The sequence below is a fragment of the Dermacentor andersoni genome, chromosome 1, assembly GCF_023375885.2.
Source record: "Dermacentor andersoni chromosome 1, qqDerAnde1_hic_scaffold, whole genome shotgun sequence".
NCBI lineage: Eukaryota > Metazoa > Arthropoda > Arachnida > Ixodida > Ixodidae > Dermacentor > Dermacentor andersoni.
Genome location: NC_092814.1, coordinates 210,205,859 through 210,231,230, shown reverse-complemented (window position 1 = coordinate 210,231,230; position 25,372 = coordinate 210,205,859). Strand labels below are relative to the sequence as shown.

Here is a 25,372-nt window from a genome sequence, read left to right as displayed (position 1 = left end):
GCGCGCGTCATTGGGCACGTGACGGCAATGTCAATGGGGAGGATGTAGGCTGATAATTGAACTAGGACCAAAAAGTAAGGAAGCTCTGGTGAAAGCAGTGGAAAAAGCTTTAAAAGACGAATACCAGACAGTTGGCGACAAAGTGGAATAAATTTAATCTATAAAGGTAAGGGAGAGAAAGATAGAATTCCCTCGTACACACCGTTGACCATTACATCGGTAATATACAGGCTAGCAATGCAGGCAATCAAATTAAAGCTGCAAGGATGGCAGAGAATGATGGCATTTTGGGAGAACTTCAGAATGGCTTCAGAATAGGTAGGCGTTTGGATGATATCTTATTTGTTCTTACTCAGTGCATTGAAATGTCAAGAGTAGAAATGAGACCGTTATATGTGGCCTTTTTAGACATTACAGGAGCGTATGACAACGTGGACCGCAACATTTTGTGGGATATTCTGGAAGGGGAATTATTAGGCGACGATTGTCTACAGCGTCTGAGAAAGATTTACCTAGAAAATATTGTTTCCTTTGAATGTAAAGGGATGAGGAGCGAGGCGAAATTTGATATCAACAAGGGACTGAGCCAGGGGTACCCTTTATCTCCACTGCTGTTTATGATGCACATGATGAGGATAGAAAGGGCGCTAGAAGGAAGTAATATCGGGTTTAGTCTCTCATACAAACAGGCGGGTACAGGAGTAGAGCAGCAGCTTGCAGGTTTGTTTTCTGCGGACGACATTGTGTTACTAGCTAACAAGCAAAAAGATATGCAACGTCTGGCTAATTAATATCTGTGGACAGGAAGGCGATAAGTTAGGTCTGAATTTTTGCGTTAAAAAATGAGGTGTTATAATATTCAATGAAAACAGTGAACAGAGAGTGTCAATTCAGGGCCAGGAAATACCTCGGGTAACAGAATATAAATACCTTGGTATACGGATAAACGAAGGCAATAGATATATGGAAACACAGGAAAAAACAATAACAGTGAAGGGGAAGAGAAATGGCAGCCATAATGAAGCACAGAGCGCAATGGGGATACAATAGGTACGAGATCCTCCGAGGTATGTGGAAAGGTGTAATGGTTCCAGGGCTTACTTTGGAAATGCGGTTGTTTGCTTTAAATCAGGGGTACAACCAGGACTCGATGGGAACCAAAGGTCAGTGGGTCGCCTCGCATTGGGCGCTCACGGGAAGACTACAAATGAAGCTGTGCAGGGTGATATGGGCTGGACTAGTTTTGAAGTGAGGGAAGCTCGCAGTAAAATTGAGTATGAAGAACGGCTGAGGAATATGGAAGAAAATAAATGGGCTGGGAGAGTGTTCAGGTATCTGTACAGGAAAAACATTGATTCACAGTGAAGGAAAATAATTAGGAAGCTTACCAGCAAGTATGCGCCCTGTGTGGTGAGCAACAATGCAACAAAGAACGTCAAGCGGAAAGTCAGAGAGGCTGAGATAATCTGAAGGGTGGCGGCAACGGAAAAGAAACCTGCCATGAGTAACTACGAAATCAGAAAATAAACAATTTAAGGTAACTCAAAGGGAAGCTCGTGACTTTTTCGAAGCGGGATCAGGATGCCTTAGAACAAGCGCTTATAAAGCGAGATATAAGAAGGAAGAAGAAGCATGTGCTTGCTGCAGTAAAGCTAGGGAAACGATGCAGCTTGCTTTATTAGAATGTGAAGATATCAGCCCAGCTGTCGATTTAGGAAACACTGGCCTCCTGGAAGCCCTTGGGTTCAGCGAGAGCAGTGGAAAAGTAAACATGCCCGCAATTGGGATTTGTTAAGAGGCGATTGGAAGATTGGTGGAAGAAAAGTCTGGAAACGACAAATAACGAAGGCGTACAAAAATAGTGTTCACAATAGGGGCCCATAAACTTTGGCTATGGTAATTCATCGTGTTTTTTTTTTCTTTTTTAACATAGGTAGGACAGTAGGCAATAAAATAGCAAGAACTTGGTGGCGCAACCCACCGCCCCGTTCCAAAGGGGACGCTCATAACATCCAGGTGGCGCTAAGTCATGCGTGTATAACATGAGGGCGTTCAAGGCTGTCCGATGTCTACAAACGGTATAAGCTTTCCCATTCCCACACGTACGGAGTTTTAAGTGTGTCTGCTGAACGTTATCGTCTTCGCACGAGGTGGAAGGGCGTTCTGATCTTGCATGGGGCATTCACGGCTTTCTCGAAAACGTTGGATTCAGTTGAACGCAGTTTTTTTTTTCCTTTAGGGCAACCCATGCCTTGGTCGTTTGCGACATTTGATGAATCTCGCTACAGCTGTCTTGCCCAATTCCACAAGAAATTTAATGATGCTTTGTTCTGTCTGTTAGTCGATGTCCGTTTCATCAGAATAAAAATGGGTTGCTCGAAAAGTGTACGCATAAAATTCTACCTTGTCCGGCTCATGCTATAGTGCTCAGCCAAGTTTTTTCGAGTGGAGAGAGTGAGAGGCCGATGCCGCTGCACCCTCTCTAAGCTTATTTGCTGACTCACAACAGGAACTTTTGGGATAGGCGTGGTATGTTCTTCCTATGAATAAACAACCCGTTGATATTCTGCGCCTGTGTTGTTTCGCTTTCCTGCGGTCCTGCAGCTAGCGTTTTTTTTTCCGGTATGCTTACAGCGTTCTTTACACGTTGTCTGGTCGTCTGGCATATGTCTGTGATGACAAACCGCCCGCTTTCGATAGTGGAGCGCTTCTAAGGCGCACCAACAAACAGCTGCAGCACATATAAACGCTCGCGTGTGTACAAGATATAGGGTTCAGGTGACCGCTGTGGCCACTACGTACGCTATAGCTGTTCATCAGTCGTCCGATTTTTCGATTTATGTGTGTTTGCCGGAAGTAAACTAGGAAGGCGCTTCGACACTTTCAGAAAAACTTGTCAAGCGCTTGAAGACAGCCGAAGTTCGACCAGTAGTGCTATTTATCGGTGAGTTTTGCTTCAGCTCGATTCGTTTTTCCGGTGTCCGTTGAATACAATTTAATCTATCCTGTCGCCGATGCTTTATATATACCGATTCTCGAGAACTTTTCAGCAAAACGATTGCAAAAAAAAAAAAAAAAAAGCAACGTGTCTGGAGTGAGGAGCGAGCTCGCCAGGGATTCAGTACTTTTTCTGGAGCCCTCAGCATTAAGAAGTCGCTGTGTTCCTTCAATTTCGAGCTTTTCCCTCACGTAGCGTGGCTGGGCGTAAGTGCGCCGTGTCAGTACCAACAGCAGAACGCACTTGTCTGCTCGGTCTCGCTGAGTTGGCAAATTTCGATAGGATTCAAAGACAGGGTAATCGGATTGCGTTTTAGACTGGTTCGGTCTAAAGCGCAATCCGATTTGAAGTAAGAAGTCAATAAAAAGAGTAAGTAATATGAAAATAAGGAGACAAAGTAACAAGTAGGGGGAACTACGATGGTTGGGCTAGTCGAAAAGTCAAGTAGTCGGCGGTGCCTGATTGAAAACTGCGTTCGTTGTATTGAAGCAGGAAGAGTAGCCTAAAACTGAGAATGAAACTAAAATACTCTGTGCTTTCACGTTGTTTCGTCCTGCTTTTGTTTGAGGTGCTTTCAAGGCGGCGATATTTTAGCAAAGCAGCTCTATCAGGCAGTCTTCCGCTAAAAGCTGGCTGCCACCGGTAGCAATATAAAAATAAGTGACAGAAAAGCAAGCACTGCATCACTAGTCCCGTAATCTATTTTATTCTGAGAAACGGGCTCCACCGACAAAGTCACGAGCTTAGCGGCACCGACATGTTAACGGGGGAACCGCCATTATTTGCGAAACGTGCTGTATGTCTACGCGCATGTCATCCTTGAATGGAAGTGACATCATTAAATCTACCCTTGTAGACGAAAATAAATAAATAATTAATTAAATAACTAAAGAAATAATAGTAATGATAATAATGTAATAATATAAATTATAACAAAATTCACCGGCGATTACGGTACTCCCTAATGCGAAATTAGAGCGCAGCTGTTTACGTGTTTTCATTTTGCGCTATATTGGCTGGAGCGGACAATCTGGCTTGGGCGGCACGTTGTAAACGGAGCCAAGTGGGGCGCGACTGCTTCGCTAATTGGGAGATCGCGAGGGGCATCGCGAGGGCGACGCGTGGGCGCGATTCACAGCAGCAGCCGTAGACTGACCTCCGCTCATGCACCGCTTTGCTTCCATACAGTCGGCGCGTGCTACTCTGGCGCCATCTCGTAGCCGTCGTCGCCGCCACAGAGCCCATTAACGCGGCACTACGCTACGCTTCTCACGCTTTCTCCATACCCTCCGTCTCGGCTTTCCGCCTGATGGTTCCGCTGCACCTTCCTCATTCGCTTTCCTCCTCGCGCTCTTTTCGCTATCGCCGTCTTTCATCCGCGCTCCGCATTCGCTCTTTGATCCTTCACTGTGTTCGTTCGCTCGGTTACGAGGACGCCGAGGAACGACGTCGTCGCTCGCCGCAGGAATGGACGCCTAAGAGCTGCGCAGATTTAACGCACACGTTGGAATCTATGTGAAGCCTGCCTTTCGTGAAGCGGCTTTTAAATGCTATAAAACTAAATGCCATGCGTACAACTCATTGTCATCCTACGTAATGTTTATGTACCGCACAAGTCGCAGCTTTGTCATACACTGTTTCTGTACTATAGCGTTCACAAGCTATGTTGAAATGCAAACAGCAGTTCGTGCGAATGCGCACTGGGAGACATGATGATGATGATGATAGCAACTTTATTGTACCGCCGGATAAGGAGGCCCCTACTCCCCGTCCCCGGCACACAGGCCTTGGGGACGGGGGCCGGAACCTTCGCGATTAGAAGCAAGCAAAGAGGTAGTGCGCGTAGTGCGCACTCTGTAGTGCGCGTGTGCTGCGCGACTCGACGCACGTGGCAATAATCTGAAAGCTCTTATCGTTGGCACGTGAGAAGTGTGCATGAGGTGGTTGTGGCCTTATGGCTAGATGATTGGGCTCATGTTCATAAATACAGGTTCGGTCCCACCTTCGGCAGGCATTTCTCTCTTTTATTTGCTTTGTACGGGACAGCAGCACCACACAGCAGCGGTAGCCAAAGTTAGCAGGGTTCGCCTAGAAAGCTTCGCTTTGAAATAAGACTCACGAATGGCAATATGTCTGTGCGCAAGTGTGTGTGTGTGTGTGCGCTAACTTTTGCATGCATGGCTTTGCCCCTTCGTTATTATTTCAGAGAAGAAAAATAAGCAAGGGTCGTAGATGCGTAGTCGGTCGAAGTCAACGTGTCGTAAAATACGAAAGCAAAAAAAAGCACACACACACGCACACACGCACGCGCGCGCGCGCACGCACACGCGCACGCACACACACACACACACACACACGCACGCACGCGCACACACGCGCGCGCACACACACACACACACACACACACACACACACACACACACACACACACACACACACACACACACACACACACACACACACACACACACACACACACACACACACACACACACACACACACACACACACACACACACACACACACACACACACACACACACACACACACACACACACACACACACACACACACACACACACACACACACACACACACACACACACACACACACACACACACACACACACACACACACACACACACACACACACACACACACACACACACACACACACACACACACACACACACACACACACACACACACACACACACACACACACACACACACACACACACACACACACACACACACACACACACACACACACACACACACACACACACACACACACACACACACACACACACACACACACACACACACACACACACACACACACACACACACACACACACACACACACACACACACACACACACACACACACACACACACACACACACACACACACACACACACACACACACACACACACACACACACACACACACACACACACACACACGTATAATGTTAGAAAATCGACAAATGGTGAACGTGCGTGGACAGGCGTGTGTCAGGTGGGGACCTTGTGTCGGAAAAGCAAACGCACGCAAAACAATGCTCTATTGTTAGTCACGCCTACGGCTGTGGTCATCAACAGGCCACCTACTCATCCCCTTGCCGTGGGGATGAGGAGGTGACCGCCACTGGGATTCTAACTGACGGCCCCGCAGCAATATGCACTTGGAAGTTGGACGGGCTAACCACTGCGCAATGGCGCATTTTGGGCGCTTGGTAATTGGTACGGAGTAAAGCCCTTCCTGGTCGGCGGAAACGTGTATGGAGGGGCTTTAGTGTGGTGTTTTGCGCGTCTCAGACTCAGAAAATGTGTGTGTGTGTGTGTGTGTGTGTTTGTGTGTGTGTTCTAGAAGCCACTACAGGCAATACTATAATGGACAAAAACGACGCTGCGTGCATCGTAAAGTAGTAGCTGCTCTTGAAAAGATAGCAGTGCCCGCTGTGAGAGCCTATACTGCTGTAGCAGGAAATGAGTTGAGAGCCCCGGAGGAATCGCTTAAGTCTGCTGATTTTTTTCCACTGCCTCTGTGCCTTTCTCTCTTGGCGTCGCAAGTGACTTCCTTACTCCACGATTCTATATATATTCAAGGAGAATGATGTGCCAGAGCATTTATCGCTTGGTTTTTGTAAAATATTAAGAGGGGAATTCCAGGAAACGGACAATAGCGGGAGCTTCGTCATACTGAGGTTAAAAAAAGAAGCAACAACATTAACAACGGAAAACAAGGAAATGGAAGAGACAGTGCAGAAAAAACGAGAAGACGGGATGAATAATGGGATGATTCTCCCCGCTCAGAGCTTGGGATTTTATCTTGAAACGGTTTTCTAATGGGTGACGCGTTTGTACGGCGGTTGTTGTCTACAATTTATAACAAAACGCAGAAGTAGAGTACGCACCTGAGGGGCGGCACCGAGTTGCAAAACGTAGGGCAGGAAGTCTACATCTTTCGCCATCAGCCAGAGGTTGACCCATGGTTTGAAGTGAAGAGCATTTGTGTTCTATATCCTTTTTCTTTCTCTTGTGGGAACCTGGCGGGGTACAGAGCATCGCATAGTTAAGTGACACAATGAGCGCCTCTTTGTAAAAATCTATGGGCACTTTGCTGAGCTAAACTGCGATAGGCGAAAGCTTATCTATGACTGCCTCTGTTGCTGTTGTCTGAACTGTTCTGCGAACGGTCGCCGCCGTGAGCGCGAGCATGGGATGCGGTCACAGCCATATGGCTGCAAGGTTTGTCTCCGATGTGCGCGCACCCCCACGCGCATGTCCGCGCTCTCCCACTCGCCCACTCGCACAGCGCTACTGACATGGCGCCTCCTCTCCTTGCTCCCCTCGCCAGTGATCACCGCTTTCCTGCATCCACCACAGACTGCGCCCGGACACTCATGAGCCGCTAAAGGCCGTCTGCCTTAATATTCTGAAAGCCTGTCACCAGACTCCGTCTCGCCGTCTCTCATCATCTGTGTGTTCATCGCCGGGCACGTCGATCTGCATGCAAATCGTTGCGCGTGTGGTAGCTGCGCTTTTCATTCTCTCTGTCAGCTGGCTCCTATGCAGCGCATGATGATAACATCGTATCCATTTCGTTCTGACGAGCGCTGTTATTCGATGCTGTAGTGCAGACGATTTCTTTCTTTCGTGCAACTATGTCGAATGAAGTAGTAGTGGAAACTTTAGTTCACTTTGTGGCGACAGGGCAAGAACGGGTGGATCACTTAGTTCAGGGCTCCACTGACCTGTGTGGCTCTTGGCGCTTGGTCGAGCAGAGCAACTTGGCTCTCCCGATCCTTGCTCGCAAGCCAGACCTCCCACTGCCTTTCAAATGGGTTTGTCCCTAATAAGGCTGTTGATTTCGGTTGGCCTTAGTCTACACGTCGACGTTATGTGGGTGAGATATGGCCACTCCCAACACCATGGACATGTGTCTGGATGTTGGGTTGATATTATTGAGGATTAATAGATTCGAGTACGTGTTGGTTTGTAGTCAGCGCCAGTCCCTAGCCTGTTCTAGGGCCCTAGTTCGAGTTCGGAGTGTGGCGGGCTGAATTTCTGTCTTTCTTTGTACCTCCAGTATGTCGCGCGGCGTGATTGGAGGTTATTCATGGCTCTCGATCGGCGCGCGGATACTAATTCCGCGAGCTATACCGTCTGCCCTCTCGTTCCCCTTTAGCCCCACGTGTGTAGGATGCCAGGTGATCGCGGGATATTGTTGCACGTGTGCTCCAAGGATCTTCGCCGTAATTTTCGATACTGTTCCCGTCATGTGTTTACGGCGTGCTGACTGCGAGTCTTATATCACTAGGGCTCCCTGAGCATCTCGGATGGCTCATGCTATGGCTGCCGATTCTGCCGTGCTAACCGATTCTGTTTGTACGGTTGCTGTGATCGTGATGTTTTGATATGTAGCTACTATAGGGTATTTGTCTTTGGCTATTCTACACGCGTTTGTATAGTACGTGTCCCGGTTACGTCCGAACTTATTTTGTAACGCTCTGGCCCTGGTCTCACGCCTGTCCGTATGATATTTTGCACTCATGTTTTGGGGAATGGGAGATGCTATGATGTGTTCTCTGACCTCTTTAGGTAGAAGAAGTGTTTGCTCTCGGCAGTGTTGCGGTCTTAGATGTCCTAGCTTTTGTAGTACGGCTCTGCCTTATGCTGTTGAGTTTAGCCTCTCTCGCTACGTGAGTGTCACTGACGTTGCGTGTTCTTCAAATGTTTTGTGTATTGCCAGGTCTTGGAGCTTTTCAGTGCCTGTATTGTGTGGTAGTCCTAAGGCTGTTTTGTATGCTGTGCGTTTTAAAGCACCCCCCTGCATTGTCTCTTTGAGAGCTTTTTGGAAGGGGAGCCCGTAGGTTACGCGGCTGGTGACGAAAGCCTGTACTGGCCTGGTCGTTTTCTCTTCCGTGAAACCTTCCGTATTTCTGATCACCCGGTGGATCATGCGCGCCACGCGTGTCGTTGTTTTCTTTAGGTTGGCTGAGGTGTGATCTGCTTTGCCATCCTCCTGAATCCGTAGACCCAGTATGCGTAGTCTTCGCACCTCTTTTATAGACCGACCGTTTAGGTGTAGCTGTATATGCGGTCGTTGCTGCTTTCTCGAGTATGGGGCTCGGTCCCTTGACAATTCGGACTTGTGAGCATTGCATCCCTGCTTCTTTAGTGAATCTCTCTACGTTCGAGATGGCTCTTTGCAGGGTGTCCTGCTTATTTCTGGTTGAGCCTTTATGTGCCCAGATGGTTATATTATCGGCGTAAATCGCATGTCCCAGGTCCTTCTCTTTCCCTAGTTATATCGCTAGCTTCCTCATTCCTATGTTGAAGAGTAGCGGGGAGAGTATCGAACCCTGGGGGGTTCCTCTGTTTGGCATTTTGAAAGGTGCTGACCTAGTTGGTCCCAAGCCTATTGTTGCCATTCTATTACTGAGGAAGGAGCGTATATACTGGTATACTCTTTCTCCGCATCCAATTATCTGTAGTTCTTCGAGGATGAGCCTATGTGCTATTGCGTCAAAGGCTTTCGTTATGTCTAGCGCTAAGACGATCTTGTCGTCACTGCCCTTTGGGGTTTAGGGCTTCTTCCTTTAATAGGAGAAATATGTCTTTTGCTGAGACGTGTGGTCGGAACCCAAACATGGAATCCAGGAATAGCCTGTGATTTGCTATCTGGTTGCTTAATCTTTGCATTACTTTCTCAAACAGCTTTCTTATGCACGAAGTAAGATGGGGCGCAGATTCTGCAGGTTTCTGGGTTTGCCCGGTTTGGGGATTAATATGATGTTTACCTCTTTCCACTCTTGTGGGACTTCGCCTCCCTCAATCAAGACGTGCTTATTATTATTATTCTTTTTTTGTGAAAAATTTGGTTATCTGGGTGAGGGTATTGCGATTCAGGTTACGGATCAAATTGCATTCGTAATACGACCGGCCCCGGTGGCTGTGTCTTTCTTAAACGATTGGGCTGTTGCGTAGACCTCTGCTACCGTTATGGGTTCGTCTAGTACCGGGTTCGGTGGCCCCTCGTGGCTGGTTTTCCCGTACGGTTGGTTCGCCACTGGGCCAACGTAGATTTCTTGAAGTTTTTCTGTTAGCTGAGTGTTTGTTCCCTTGAATTCTCTCTAGCAGTTTCAGCGTTCTCTTTGTGGCTGTTTCGTAGTTGCGGGGTCCAGCATACTATGAAGCATAGGCGCCGACTGCAGGGGGGTGGCTCCTGCTATGCTGAAGCCCCCCCTCTCTCTCTCTCTCTCTCACACACACACACACACACACACACACACACACACACACGCACACGCACACGCACACACACACACACACACACACACACACCTTTTCACTTGAAATTTCATTGTGGCTAATAGCTTGCTGCATCAGTGTTGACGCGGACGTGCACAGCTTTTGATTCATACTTTCGTTTTATTTCTGCAAATCCTGGCAATAGGAGGACAAGCGCATTAGAAGCACTAGCGGCGGCGGCCTCATCCATATTTTCTCACTTCAACATTGTTTTAAATTTCCACTGTAAACGCCATGCCACATACAGAATATATTTAAATATACACACAGGACAAAGTTTATTGTATCTTTGAAAGAGATGGAGGTAGCCAATTAAAAATTTCTAAAGGTATGGATAGCCTATGCCGAGAGAACGAATATGTTGCTGCATGTGCACCTTGCTTTTTTGACCATTAAATAAACCTGTGGACTTCAGTCTTCGGCAGAGTCTTTTATCAACGGCGCGTGAAATGCACGTGAATGACGTGTGTCTCGTCTCAGTATTGCTTCTCTTTCCAGTGAGCAACGCTAACGACTCATGAAAAAAAAAAATCATTTCTTATAATTTACAATATTTATTAGGGATGGAAACATCGTCACTTGCATGCAAAGGTCATAAATATATACAGGGTATCCCATTTAACTATCATGCACCAAGATCTGAAAAAAAGAGCAATGCGTTACTCGAAGAAAACCTAGTGCATATTGTTTCCAGTACAGTGGAGTAGCTACCAGTATTTCTTTCGTTACTGATATTTTAATTAGGTAATCATAATTAATTATCTAACTCGAGACGTACTACCCTAATTACCAAAGTGTCAGATAGGCATTTGTAGGCACAGTCAAGGGACATCTAACTAATCTAATCTAATCTCGGTTCTTGCGTCACCCGAATTTTATTGGCAGACGGTAGCCGTGGTGCTATCTTCTTTTCTCTTTGTTATGACTTCGTCTGCACTCGTGTGGAATTGAAGAAATGTCGAGGACGGAAAACACACCTCTGAATGGCGTCGTCTTCAATTTCTTGAAAATAAAGCAGACGGCAATAGGAGGCTGGTGAGTTGCCCTTTTAGACGGTTGCTATTTAATCAACGCTTCCGCCGGGCTTCGCAGCCGTTTGTGCGCTGCATCTCAACATGTTTCCCCGGAAATGAAGGCCTAACTTCGCAAACTGTCGTTATTCGATCGCTGGCTCGGGCGCGAAAAGGTGCCAAAAGCCATCAGTTTACTCAGCTGCAGCAGCCTGTTTACTGATATAGTGAATATACGGTATATACGTATATAAGGTACGTGGCGCGGTACTACTTTTTGCTCAAGAATGACGGGAAAGCTGTCGAAGAGTCAGGGGCCAGCTCTGTTGGGTTGCAAACTCAGTGCACTCGCCCGTGAACGTTCAGTAATTACAGTGGTTGGTTGTCGATACTTAACGCAACATAGGTATGTTGCTTCGCTTTCTGTCGTCGGACCTTCTCCGCATGCATTGGCTCCGCAAGATTTATCACGTGCTAACGGACAGCGCCTTCTTGCATGGTTGCGGAATCGTTAATGTATACAGCTAATGCGGGATCGTAACCACAGTCGTTTCCTTCTTTGACCTCTCCGTGTTACGTCCGAAAAAAGAAATTACAGACTGAAATATATGTCATTTACTGATTGGTTGATCTAAAGACATGTCTGTTCCTGATACATTGATGTACGTTACATAAGAGCGCTAGCTTGGCACCGTCAGTACAGACATGGAGAGCGCTCTTGTACAATAACTTGGCTGCAGACTCCAGTGCCGATCGAAAACAAGAAGTGTCCACGTATACTCTGCTTCTGGCTGTCAGTTTTTCCGCCGTTCCACCCGTATACTCCTAAAATTTTTGTTTTATCGGTTGCGTGGCAAACGCTTGCACAAAGCTTCGTACCTTTCCATACGACATGAACAATCACGGCATTGTATGTGTTTGTTTATTGATTTGTTTCATTCTAGGTCCACAGGCATTGGAAAGATAAGTTGTACTCCTCCACTGTCACCCTTCTGTTCTAGATTAGAAAAAACAAAAACAAAGCTGAAGATAAATTGAACAGACAGCCTATCTCGCCTTCGATAGCGTAGTAGGCCCACCATCAGACTGTGCGCGCGTAGCGAATACAGTTCTGGGTCGGTTTAACGTAGCGATTCCCTTTGTTCGGTTGTATTACTTTCTTGGAAAATCCTGTATTCCTTTTTTACCGGCCGTGGTGGCTTAGAGGCTGCACTGCTAAGCACGAGGCCGCAGAATCAAATCCCTGCACTGCGGCCGCATACCAACATTGCGTTGGATCTGCGTGTTTTTCTTGTTAACACCCTTGTCGTCTTTCTTTGTTTGCCCTCATCTCTACTTACTATATAAGTACGTTATTTTTGTTTGTTTGTTTTTGCCAGGCGTCACCGCCAGCAATCACAACCGGAACTGATATACAGACGAAACCAGAGAAAGAGCACCACGAAAACGCGACATTTACGAGTTTTGCCGGCCGCGCTTTGGCCACAACCCATGAAGCATGCAGGGTGTCATGAGGGCTATAAATACAGATGGGTGTGTTCAGGTTGGATTGTGACGCGATGTTGTGGCGAATAGTCTCACTTAAGCTTCATTTGTAGTGTTGTGTGCTCTGTATATGCTACGTGGCGTGAGCTGACGCAGTACACTCAGCGCAGCAAGCCTCGAACGGCAAGTTTTGATATTTTTTTTTTTGACCGAGTAGTTGGTGCTTTTCGGGGCTCCGCGGCGGCGACGAAATAAGTTTTTGTGCATGCTTTGAGATTGCTTCTGTTTTTTATTTGCCGATTTTTTGCCTTTAAATAGTAATTAGGTGGTTTTCTTTTTCTTTCCTTTTTTTGTCTCGTATTTCGGGTGCGCGGGTGTGTTTCGTGTCCATTTGGTTTTGCAGGATAGTTAGAGCGTGCTTTCGCGCCACGTGCTTGTACACGTGCAGCCGGGTGGGACGTTGAGTGTTTGTAGTCTTTAAATGGTAGCTTGGAGGTGGCAAGACTAATAGCTATTAGTGGTTTTACTGTGCGTGTTTTGGTAGGAAAGTGAGAGCGTGGGCGCGTGGTTGAGCGCGTGCGAGAGCGTGTCATACCTTCGGTCTCCGCGGCATTGATTGCTTTTGAAACAGTGGTGAGAGTTGCTTTGCGGCATTTTGAGGATTTGGATCCTGAGCGTATCGGTTTTTGCTAAAAGGCACGTGCTGTGCATTGATATAGTATTATAGTATTTACATCAGTAGTAGCATTATTATAGTATTTGCAAAAACTCGTGCAATACATGGCGAGAAAGCCGGGAAAGCAGGCAGTGCGCGGGGGTCCCTCAGTGCAGATGAGGAGAAGGATGAGAATGCACAGGGCATCGAATCAACTGGCACACAATGTGATGCCGATACTAGGCTGCAGAAAATGGAGGCTTTCCAGGAAGATCTCCTGAAACAGGTGCAAGAGCTCAAAAATGAACTACACAGGGAGCGTGATGCACGGAAGGTAGTTGAAAAGAGACTTGAAGCAGCCGAGGAAAAGCTGAACAGGGCCGCCTTTGGGAACGAGAATGTGCGTGACAATGGAACACAGACCCCCGAAGCGACAGGCGAAGGAGTGTCAGCAAAGTACATGGAATGCATGCAGCGCGATGAAGGGTTAGCTGGAAAGAGCCACGCGGAAAAAGCAGGAGCCCAGGGGACAATGCCCATTGTCGAGTCTGAATCACGCGGAAAAGGACAAAGGGAAGCAGGTAGAGGTAGGAGAGAGCGAAAGGGTGATTATCGCCGCCGACTCGAACCTGGCTGGGTGCTCAAAAGCAATTGTGGAGAGGATGAAAGGCGACAAAAGAGTGGCGCTAGGGACATTTCCAGGGCGGACACTGGGTTCTGTCATGGAGCGAGCAAAAGAAAAGCTCGCGGAAAATGCCCACGTGCGCAACCTTGTCATAGTAACAGGTGGGCTAAATGACGTCCTAAACAGGAAAGGGAGTGGACTAGCCCAGTGCTTGGCGAAGGGGGTGGAAGACTTGCGCGAGCCATCCCCTCAGGTGCAGATCGTGGTGTGCATGGTGCCGGAGGTGCCTGTACGTGACAGTCACGTACAGAGCCGTAGTGGGTGCTAATGAGGCAATATGGAAAATGAGCCGAGAGAAAGGCTTCGAGGTTGTCGAAGTAAACAGGGAAGTGAGAAGGTGTGGTGGTTTTAAACGAGACGGGATCCACTTCAATTACAGGCTGGCACGAGAAGTGGGCTGGCGACTTGGTGGTCGCGCTGTTGCTTTTTTAGGGGACCCGCGGGCGCTCAGGAGGCCAGAGTAGATAGTAATGAAGAAGGTCCCCTAGGGGAACCTCAGAAGAGCATCGCCGTCGATAACAGAAAAAGGAGGAAAGCAAGAAAGAGAGCTCGCCATGCAATAGGCTACATAAACATGCAGGGCGGCAGCAGAAAAGAAAAGTGGGCAGAGATTGAGGAGCAGTTAGATAGAGAAGAAATAGGGGTGTATGCGGTTACAGAAACGTACCTTAAGGACTCGGAAGAGCCGGCAGTTATTGAAAATTATGGTTGGGAAGGGTGCAACAGAACTAAGTCGGAAAGAAAGGGAGGGGGAGTCGGAATGCTCATCCATCAGTGAGCCAAATGGAAAAGAGTAAATTCAAAATGTCAAGAGCATCTTTGGTTATCAGGTACAATGTGTGGAAAAAAAAACTTGGCTGGGCGTTACGTATTTGTGGACCAGAAATAATTGCACAGAGAAGAATAAAGAGTTAGTGGAATGCATAAGCGCTGATATTAAGGGTTTCGGGAATGGTGCTGAAATTGTCCTATTAGGTGACATGAATGCCCACATGCAGGATTTAGATGGCCATACCGACAAGAACGGGAAGCCAATGCTAGATCTTGGTGAGCAACACAACCTCGTTATTGTGAATACAGGGCCTAAGTGTGAAGGGCAGATCACGTGTGAAGTGGGAAACCGGCAATCAACCATTGATTACTGTCTGATGACAGAAGGAATTCATGATAAGTTGAGAGAAGTGGTCATTGATTAGGAAGGGTATATCAGCATAGGGAATGACCATTAACGCATCATTTTGAAAATAGAATATGTAGATGGGAAAGAGAGCAAGGAGTGCAAGATGGTCAGTCCAAATTTGAACGCTGAACAAATGACAAATATAGTCACTAGAGTCGAGGAAGAACTGGGCAAATGCCAAGAGTGGGAATATGGTGAGCTTCTAAGTGTAATAAGGACAGAAATACGGAAAGAGAAACATGTTCGTTGGAAAGGAAGAAAGAAACCGAAAAGCTGGTGGAACAGGGAGATAGGAGAGGCGATCGCCGAACGACAGAAAGCATCTCGACAGTACAGGCAGGCAAAGAAGGCGCAGTTGTCGCAGGATGCAGTAACCAGTAAATGGGAAATAGAGCGCGAGAAAAAGTCTCTGGTTCAAATACTGGTGCAAGCAAAATTAAAAGGTAAAAGTGAACGTTGGTTGTCAGAAATACGTGAGAAAAAGAAGGCCGCACCTAGAATATTTTGGAACCACATAAAATTATTAGGCAGGAAGTCAACAACAATACAACAACACATCCGAGACGAAGATCAAAACAGACTGGAAGGAGAAGCGGCAATAAATTACATCCTAAAAATAACAGCCGAATCTTTCCAAGACAATGACTAGGTTGTATTTGAAGAAAAAAAGAGCATAATAGAGACCCAAGTGGAAAAGGAGCTGGTGCTGACAAATTTGAACTGGAAGAAAGTGGAAGAGAAAATTCCTAAGCGGACAGCCACGGGGCTAGACGAGGTTCCCGTTAGGCTGATTAATGAACTAGTACCAAAAAGTAAGGAAGCTCTAATGAAAGCTGTGGAAAACACTTTAAAAGATAGATGAATACCAGACAGTTGGCGACAAAGTAGAATAAATTTATAAATATAAGGCGGAGAAAGATAGAATTCACTCGTATAGACGGTAATACAGGTAATATACATCGGTAATATACAGGGTAGCAATGCAGGCAATCAAATTAAAGCTTCAAGCATGGGCAGAGAATAATGGCATTTTTGGAGAACTTCAGTATGGCTTCAGAATAGGTAGGCGTTTAGATGCTAACTTATTTGTTCTTACTCAGTGTATTTAAATATCAAAAGTAGAAAGCAGACCGTTATATGTGGCCCTTTTAGACATTACAGGAGCCTATGACAACGTAGACCGCAACATTTTGTGGGATTTTCTGGAAGGGGAAGGCTTGGGGGGTGACGATTGTCTACAGCTTTTGAGAGAGATTTACCTAGAAAATACCGTTTGCGTTGAATGGGAAGGTATGAGGAGCGAGGAGAAAGTTCATATCAACAAGGGACTGAGGCAGGGGTGCCCTTTATCCCCGCTGCTGTTTATGATGTACATGGTGAGGATGGAGAGGGCGCTAGAAGGAAGTAATATCGGGTTTAATCTCTCATACAAACAGGCGGGTACAGTAATAGAGCAGCAGCTCCCAGTCTTCTTTTTTTTTTATGCGGACGACATTGTGTTGCAAGCTAACAAACAAAGTGATTTGCAACGTCTGGCTAATATCTGTGGACAGGAAGGCAACAATTTAGGTTGGTTTGAAATTTAGTGTTATAAAATCATGTGTTATGGTATTCAATGAAAACAGTGAACAGACAGTGGGAATACAGGGCCAGGAAATACCTCGGGTAACAGAATATAAATACCTTGGTATACGGATAAACGAAGGCAATAGATATATGGAAACACAGGAAAAAACAATAACAGTGAAGGGGAAGAGAAATGGCAGCCATAATGAAGCACAGAGCGCAATGGGGATACAATAGGTACGAGATCCTCCGAGGTATGTGGAAAGGTGTAATGGTTCCAGGGCTTACTTTGGAAATGCGGTTGTTTGCTTTAAATCAGGGGTACAACCAGGACTCGATGGGAACCAAAGGTCAGTGGGTCGCCTCGCATTGTGCGCTCACGGGAAGACTACAAATGAAGCAGTGCAGGGTGATATGGGCTGGACTAGTTTTGAAGTGAGGGAAGCTCGCAGTAAAATTGAGTATGAAGAACGGCTGAGGAATATGGAATAAAATAAATGGGCTGGGAGAGTGTTCAGGTATCTGTACAGGAAAAACATTGATTCACAGTGGAGGAAAAGAACTAGTAAGCTTACCAGCAAGTATGCGGCCTGTAGGGTGGGCAACAAAGACAGAAACAGACACAGCAACAAAGACAGCTACAACACAGCAACAAAGAAGGTCAAGCGGAAAGTCAGAGAGGCTGAAATAATGTCATGGGTGGCGGCAATGGAAAAGAAACCTGCCATGAGTAACTACTTGAGAGGAAAAAAACGAAATCAGGAAAGAAACAATTTATGGTAACTCAAAGGGATGTTCATTAATTTTCGAAGCGAGATCGGGATGCCTTAGAACACGCACCTATAAAACGAGATATAAGACGGAAGAAGAAGCATGTGCTTGCTGCGGTAAAGCTAGGGAAACTATGGAGCATGTTTGATTAGAATGTGAAGACGTCTACCTAACGGTCGATTTAGGCACCACAGGCCTCTTTGAAGCCTTTGGGTTCAGCGAGAGCAGTGGAAAAGTAAACATGTCCGCAATAGGAATTAGTAAGAGGCGATTGGAGGATTGGTGGAAGAAAAGTAGGGAAACGACAAATAACGGAGACGTACAAAAGCACAGTTCGCAATAGGGGATCAGAAAATTTGGTTGTGGTAGTTCATAGAGTCTTTTTTTTCTTTTTTGTTGTTTAACCTAGGTAGGACATTAGGCAGTATAATAGCAAGAGCTTGGTGGCGCAACCCACCGCCCCATTCCAAAGGGAACGCTTATAACATCCATCCATCCTTGCCTGGGTAATATCTGTGGACACGAAGGCAAGAATTTAGGTCTGAAATTTAGCGTTAAAGAATCAGGTGTTATAGTAGTCAATGAAAACACTGAACAGAGAGTGTCAATTCAGGGCCAGGAAATACCTAGAGTAAAAGAATATGCCACATACCTTTGTATATGGATAAACGAAGGCAATAGATATGTGGAAACGCAGGAACAAACAGTAACAGCAAAGGTGAAGATAAATATGGGTATAAAATGGGTGTGAGGTGCTCCGGGGTATGTGGAAAGGTGTAATGGTTCCAGGACTTACATTTGGAAATGGGATTGTTTGCTTGAAATCAGTGGTACAATCAGGAATCGATGGCAACCAAAGGTCAGTGGGACGCTTCGCAATTGACGCTCACGGGAAGACTACAAATGAAGCCTTGCAGGGTGGTATGGGCTGGGCAGGCTTTAAAATGAGACAAGTTCGCAGTAAAATTGATTATGAAGGGCGACTGAGGAATATGGAAGAAGGTAATTGACTGGGAGAGTTTTCAGGTATTGGTCTAGGAAAGACATTGATTCACCGTGGAGGAAAATAACTAGGAAGCTTACCAGCAAGTATGCGACCTGTGTGGTGAGCAAGATGGCAACAAAGAACGTCAAGTGGGAAGTCAGAGAGGATGAGATAATCTCATGGGTGTCGGCGATGGAAAAGAAACCTGCTATGAGTGACTACTTAAGAAGAAGAAAAACGAAATCAGGAAAAAAAAAACAGTTTATGATAACTCAAAGGGAAGCTCATTACTTTTCAAAGCGAGATCAGGATGCCTAAAGACGCACTTATATAAAGCGAGGTATAAGAAGGAAGAAGAAACATGTGCTTGCTGCGGTAAAGCTAGGGCAACGGTGGAGCGTTTTATTAGAATGTGAAGGTATCTGCCCAGCGGTCGATTTAGGCACTTCTGGCCTCCTTGAAGTCCTTGGTTTCAACGAGAGCAGGGGAAAAATAAACATGTCCGCTGTACACTCTAAGAACAGTTTACACCTTTGGCGTGCCCCTTCTGCCACACAACGATAATTGTCATCTGCCTTGATGCGTTTCCTTTCTTTAACGCTGCGAGCCCGGAACTTTCCAGTAACGAACGGCACGCGCGTTATCAGAAGGGGCACTCCAAAGGGTGTAAACTGTTCTATGCTGATAACGCGCGTGCCGTTCGTTACTGGAAAGTTCCGGGCTCGCAGCGTTAAAGAAAGGAAACGCATCAAGGCAGATGACGATTATTGTTGTGTGGCAAAGGGGCACGCCGAAGGGTGTAAACTGTTCTTAGAGTGTAGAGATTAGTAAAAGGTGATTGGAAGGTTGGTGGAAGAAAAGTAGGTAAACGACAAACAACGGAGGCTTGCGAAAACAAAGTTCACAATAGGGGTTGAGAAACTTTGGTTATGGGAGTTCATCGTGTTTTTTTTCCTTTTTTTTGCTTTGTTAACGTAGGTAGGGCGTTATACAGTATAATCACAAGAGCTTGGTGGCGCAACCCACCGCCCCGTTCCAAAAGGGACGCTTAAAGCACCCGTCCTTCCGTCCGTCCGTCCGTCCATCCATCCATCCATCCATCCGTCCGTCCGTCCGTCCGTCCGTCCGTCCGTCCGTCCGTCCGTCCGTCCGTCCATCCATCCATCCATCCATCCATCCATCCATCCATCTAAAGCCACCGTTGCAGGACGTATGGGCTTCCATGGCAGGTTCGCTACCATGCGTACATATATGCGCGTCATTGGATTGTCGTTAGGTAACGCAAGAAAAATAAGTCGCAAAGTATAACTTCGTTGATACGAAAAGCTTTTTAATTTTAGCGGGCAAGAATAAAAATACAATTGTCTCTTAAGTTTATTTCACGTCCTTTTTTCCCTCGATGCTCGCATCAGCTAAGAGATGGTGTGTACACTAGCGTGACGTGTTTCCTTTTGCTAGTTTTCGCTGAGTGTCCGCTCTTGTTGAATTTTTCTGTATGGTGGCATCGTCGTGTTGTATGAAACGCCGTTTCTATACCTACGTTCGGACAGTGGTAGCCTTGCAGTTGCTAGATAAGTGATAAAAAAACTGCTGAATTTGCTTTGAGTACTTTGCACGTCTTCTCGCGCGCTGAAGCAGAACTGCTTGGATGAAGAATTGCTTAATGCGCGCGACAGTCGGCCGCCTCGTGGGCGCTCAGCGAATGCAGTCATTCTGTTCCATTTGTGCTTTATATGTGCGGGATCTCCTCCAAAGCGGGGTTTCAAGACATGCCGTGATGGGACATGTTGTTTACGGAAGAATTTCGCTGTTGCCCGAAGACTGTGAGCGAAGAAGGAAACGCGGGATAAGTGAAAAAAAAAAAAAATCGCGGAAGGGGAGAACAAGTCAGGTGTCTCAGTCCGGTGCCAATGTTTCGACAAGAACACTCATCTTCTTCGAGACGATGTATTTTCGTTCTTCTACTTGGCCCTGGCGGGTATGGACAAGTCCACTTGTCGATACGTTGGCCCAAGGTCCTCCTTTGTCCTTTACGCTTTTGTTGAAGTATCTGTCTTCCGAGCGTCCTTTGCTCTGCCTAAAATGTTTTCGTGCAAGATCGTTGTTGCTTTTTCTCACATTGACTCACCGAAGTCGCCGCAGGGCACAATTTGACGAAGAGCCTCGTTTCAGTTGATTTTAGCGAAGCGTTCGCTTTTGATAGAGAAGCTCCTGCTGCAGTACTTGGCAGTACTACTAACCACGCCCTGCTATGTGGGACGGTTTTACTTTTGCTTTATAGGCGCGTCCTATATTAAAGTCTGTTGCAATAAATTTAAGTAGTTATAAAACTCGGCACCACTAGCATCATGCCGCGTACGATTTTAAGAGAAAAGGTCGGAATTGCCCTGGTCTCCATATCTCGCTTTCAAAGGTCTGCTGCACTGCGGTTACCATTTCCGGGAGGCAAGGATCCATTTTCGTGATTGCAACGAAGTACATGCGCAGTGCAGTAATCGCTTCCATCGATTACGACATTCCTTGGTGCAGAGGCCACGTCTTTTGATTTGATGCTGACCACTGCCGTTGTCACAGGAGGTCGGCTCGCCCCGGGTTTACCGCTGTGATGGCTGTGGCGCGCGTGCTGTTTTCGCAACGTCCAAAAGTCGTACTAGGATTATTAGGCCACATCAAAGCTGGCCGTGGCGACAGCGGGTGCCCTCGTGAACCACACAAGCACACGTGACGACCGTGCTCATGGTGCCGAATTCGCAGCTCTCCCCACTGAAATTTCACATGAAATGGGGCAGTGTCTTCAACGCTCAGTTTGGTGTCTGGCCCTGCTGAACTTAATATATACTGGAGTCTCTTTATGAGGGTCTACCACTTTACCCTATTGGGTTTTACTCTTTATGATCCGCCGATAACTTACTTCGGGAAGTAACTGCCGTATTTAACAAACACAGCTACCCGCGGCCGTGGCTTAGCGGCCATGGTGTTGCGCTGCTAAGCACGAGGTCGCTGGATCAAATCCCGGCCGCGGCGGCCGCATTTCGATGGGGGCGAAATGCAAGAACGCCCGTGTACCGTGCATTGGAGGCACGTTAGAGATCCCCGGGTGGTCAAAGTTAATACGGAGTGCCCCGCTACGGCGTGCCTCATAGTCGTGGTTTTGGCACGTATATAACTCCAGAATTCATTCAACCAACAAAGCTAGTCTTCGGCAGGTTCAACGACCGTGGAGGCTGCTCGTGTGACAGCGATGCCACAGATCATATCACACGTGGTACGGCGCGGCGTCTAATATGACTTATACAAATACAGGGTGCCCCAACTATCGTGCATCAAGATTTAAAAATATGCAAATGCCACGTAGCTGGACAGAACCAAGGTAATGTTGTTTGCCGTCGTTTGGAGATACTCTTTATTTTTTTTGCATCCCGCCTAATCACATTAGTGTCAATTAATTAATCAACTTCTCAAATATTATTATTATATGAAAAGTGTCGATCAGAAAATTCTGGAGGAACATGAAAAACTCTCGATACAGCTTTCTGTTGCTCAATACGTGCTACAAGAAGTGTTTTTCCTTGCGTGAAAGAAGCCCACAAATGCACGCAACATTGCTTCGTGACTGGCCGCTCGAGGCACTTTGCGTGTATTCGCGGGCCTCTTTCACGCTCGGAAAAACACTTCTGTGTAGCTGTATCGGCAGTTTTTCATGTTGCTCTACAAGTTTCTCATTGACGCTTTTCATGTAATTATAATATTTGAGAAGTTCATTAATTAATTAACACTAATGTAATTAGGCGGAATGCAAAAGAATGTGTATTTCCAAGTGACGGCAAACAACATTACCTTGGTTCTGCCCAGCTACGTGGTATTTTCATATTTTAATATCTTGATGCATGACATTTGGGACACCCTGTATAATGCCATGTATATGTATTACAAGTATATATAATATGCTTGTGAAACAGTACGGCTGCTGTCATGCCTGCCTAGAGCAGTCAAATAGACGGCACTACTGGGCCTAAGTGCTGGGCTTAATGGGCCCTTCAGTATAGGCCCTGTTGGCAATCGTTTTTATAACGGGACATTTCTGAGTGCCGTCCCATTAAGCGTTCTACCACAATAGTTTTTTTTGAGATGGTTTTGCAATAGCGCACGTAGAAGCAAATGGGCTGTTACGAGTCAGCAGTTCGAGCCCTTTGGCTCGTGCGAACTATCCCATTGACTGCGTCTGGGTCTGCAAGCGACAATCATCCGCTGCCTTCTCCCATATGCGAGCCTATACAGCGCTTGTCATGTTTGTCACCAGTCCCGTCTCCATCCACCTCACTTTCCCATTTTTTTGATGCGCTCTCATTTCTTATGGCGGCGCGTGCACAAAAGAGTTCAGTCAAGCAACCGGTGCTTATCAGGAGTTATGCAAATGTGCAATTTGTTGTAGAACTTTCGCGCTTGCTCGGCTATGGCCCCCTTTCTTTCTTCACGTAGGGACCAGAAATGGGATGAAGAAACTCGGGCCGCAAGACAAAGGGATATCCAAGCCCTTTGACCACGGCATAAAGCGTTCGTTTGCAAATAGGCAGCGCAAGCACAGGAGACTGAGGCAAAGCCCTAACCATCTACGAGTGCGTGCCGTGCTCGAGCGGCGCAGGGCAGTATCGGGCGCCACCAGTATAGAGGGTCATTTCTTTACTGCCCAAACACCGTTTGCGAAACATACGGGCCTATTACGAATAAGGAGCGAGCACGATTGTGAAATTAGACCGTAAGTCCACCACTATCTGTAACGTAAGTTAGGCACGTAAGCTTTCTAATGCGTGAATAAAGGAATAAATTGTGTATTTGGTTGCGTCATTTCTGTACGCTTGCGCACGTACACCCTTTGCAGCACGCACATGACGTCTCACGTACTCCACTGCGGCTGTGTTCCTGCTACAGCCTAGCCGATATTTATCAGTAAGTCGTTGCTATGCGAGGCGCCTGACGCGCCAAGAGTTTCAAAGCGATGGCTTGCACGAGGGACATTCGTAAATGTGCTTTATTTCTCCTTGGCGTCTGTCCGCGGCCTAAATGGTTATAAAGCATCCGGCTTCTGTGTTAGAGAACCGGGTTCGAAATCGAACAGCGGAAATGTGATTTCTTTATGAAGTGTGTGTGTGTCTGTGTGTGTTTGTGATATGTGTGTATAATATGCGCGTGCCAAGGTTTCATAAACAGCCAGACATTATTACTGGGTAATATTAAAACATTGATGTAATGAACGACCAAGAGGGAAATAGGGTGAGAGCAGGCTGGCAACCGCCACCGAGAGGGGCACAGCGCCTGCATACTTTCGGGAGGGAGGGAAGGGGGATAGAAAAAAAAAGTAGGAGGTGTTAAGAAGGGAAGTAAAGAGGAAGGAGAATGACAAGCCACAACGAGTAAAGTAAAGCAACGACAAATACTAGAGTACGCCAATAGAAACATGCACATGAACCGCTGTTAAAGAAATGAATGCATGACCGACAGTGCAATCTAACCTCTGCCTTCGAGCACATGCAGCAGTTCAATTTCCTAACCACTAGGCGACGATTGCACGCGCGTTCCTCTCGTACCAAAGCCGACTATCTCTTGGAGACGTTTGGCACGTACGTCCCGTGCGAGTTTCTCGTGTTCTTTTCTATTGAGAGGTCGCGCTTTGAGACGCCATGTTAGACTGCACCGTCACCGGGATCTGCCAACATTCCGCATCACTTTCCTCGTAAGAGCTAACGCTACGTAGAAGCTGTGTGACGCTTTAACAGATTTTAACGTTCAATCGGAGTGCAAATGCCATTGTCGTTTTAACAAATTTCTACATGCATATTGCATGTTTCTTTTGGACGATGCGCGCGGTCGGGCACTCCAACAAAGAAGACAAACGGCTCCTAAGTCTGGAGCTGTCGGCTGAACTCGCCAGTGCTGCAGTTGGCTGTGTAAATATACTTTGTAAATTGTCTTTAGTGTTCATCATTCACGTAACATTTTGGTGGAGGTGCGGGTTAAATTAGCTCGAATACGGGGACGTCCAGGAAGTGCGGCAGTGGCGAGCTACATGGCCAATTCGGTGGCATTGGAAATAGATCGGCTTGTCGTCAGCTTTTACCCGCCTCACCACCATTCTCACCACGCCACCTACACTGGCCCACTTTGGCCCATCCTCTTCTGCAGAGGTCCGTACTGATGCCCATGATCACGGGATCGGAGCCGTCTTAGTCCAACACCAACAGGGACAAGATGGTGTATCGCTAGCCGCCTCCTCACAGCAGCGAAGCGCAACTGTTTCATTACAGAGCGCGACTGCCTGGCTCTCGTCTGGGCGGTTTCTAAATTCCGCCCCTATATTGACGCAAAATAAGTTTGCACGTGATGACACGGGACCCTTAAGGCGAGAACGACGAAGTTCGTGGTTGCGCGCGCGCTCTACGAGGACCAGCCATCGCAAAAGGCGGATGTTTTTTTGCCAATCTGTCGGTGGAAAACTGTTTTAGTTGTAATAGCTGGGTGACATTTCTGGTGGAGGCGCGGGGTACGGTCGATGTTCAGATCTCCGGAGCATACCCCAGACCTAAACCCGGCGAATACTTCAGCCGAGCTTACCCCTGTGCACGTACGTGCCAGCCGACGTCTCCAGGGACTCCAGCCACAGCACGGTCTGCTACCCGAACGAACTAGAATGACGAACCAACCACCTCCTGCCAC

The 25,372-nt window shown here is 46.9% G+C and overlaps 1 protein-coding gene across 3 annotated transcripts in view; it reads left to right on the top strand.

Annotated features, from left to right (window-relative positions):
* LOC126547435 (glycosyltransferase 25 family member-like) overlaps positions 1 to 25,372 on the top strand; it is a 361,867-nt gene that overhangs the window by 118,465 nt on the left and 218,030 nt on the right. Inside the window, exon 9 of one of the 3 annotated variants that reach the window (XM_055063006.2) lies at positions 23,141 to 23,487. The exons of the other annotated variants lie outside the window; for them this stretch is intronic. Within the exon in view, the coding sequence (XP_054918981.1) occupies positions 23,141 to 23,201 (61 nt within the window). The 3' untranslated portion in view covers positions 23,202 to 23,487. Of the gene's footprint in view, positions 1 to 23,140; positions 23,488 to 25,372 lie in introns of those variants that run through there. 3 annotated transcript variants of the gene reach the window in all.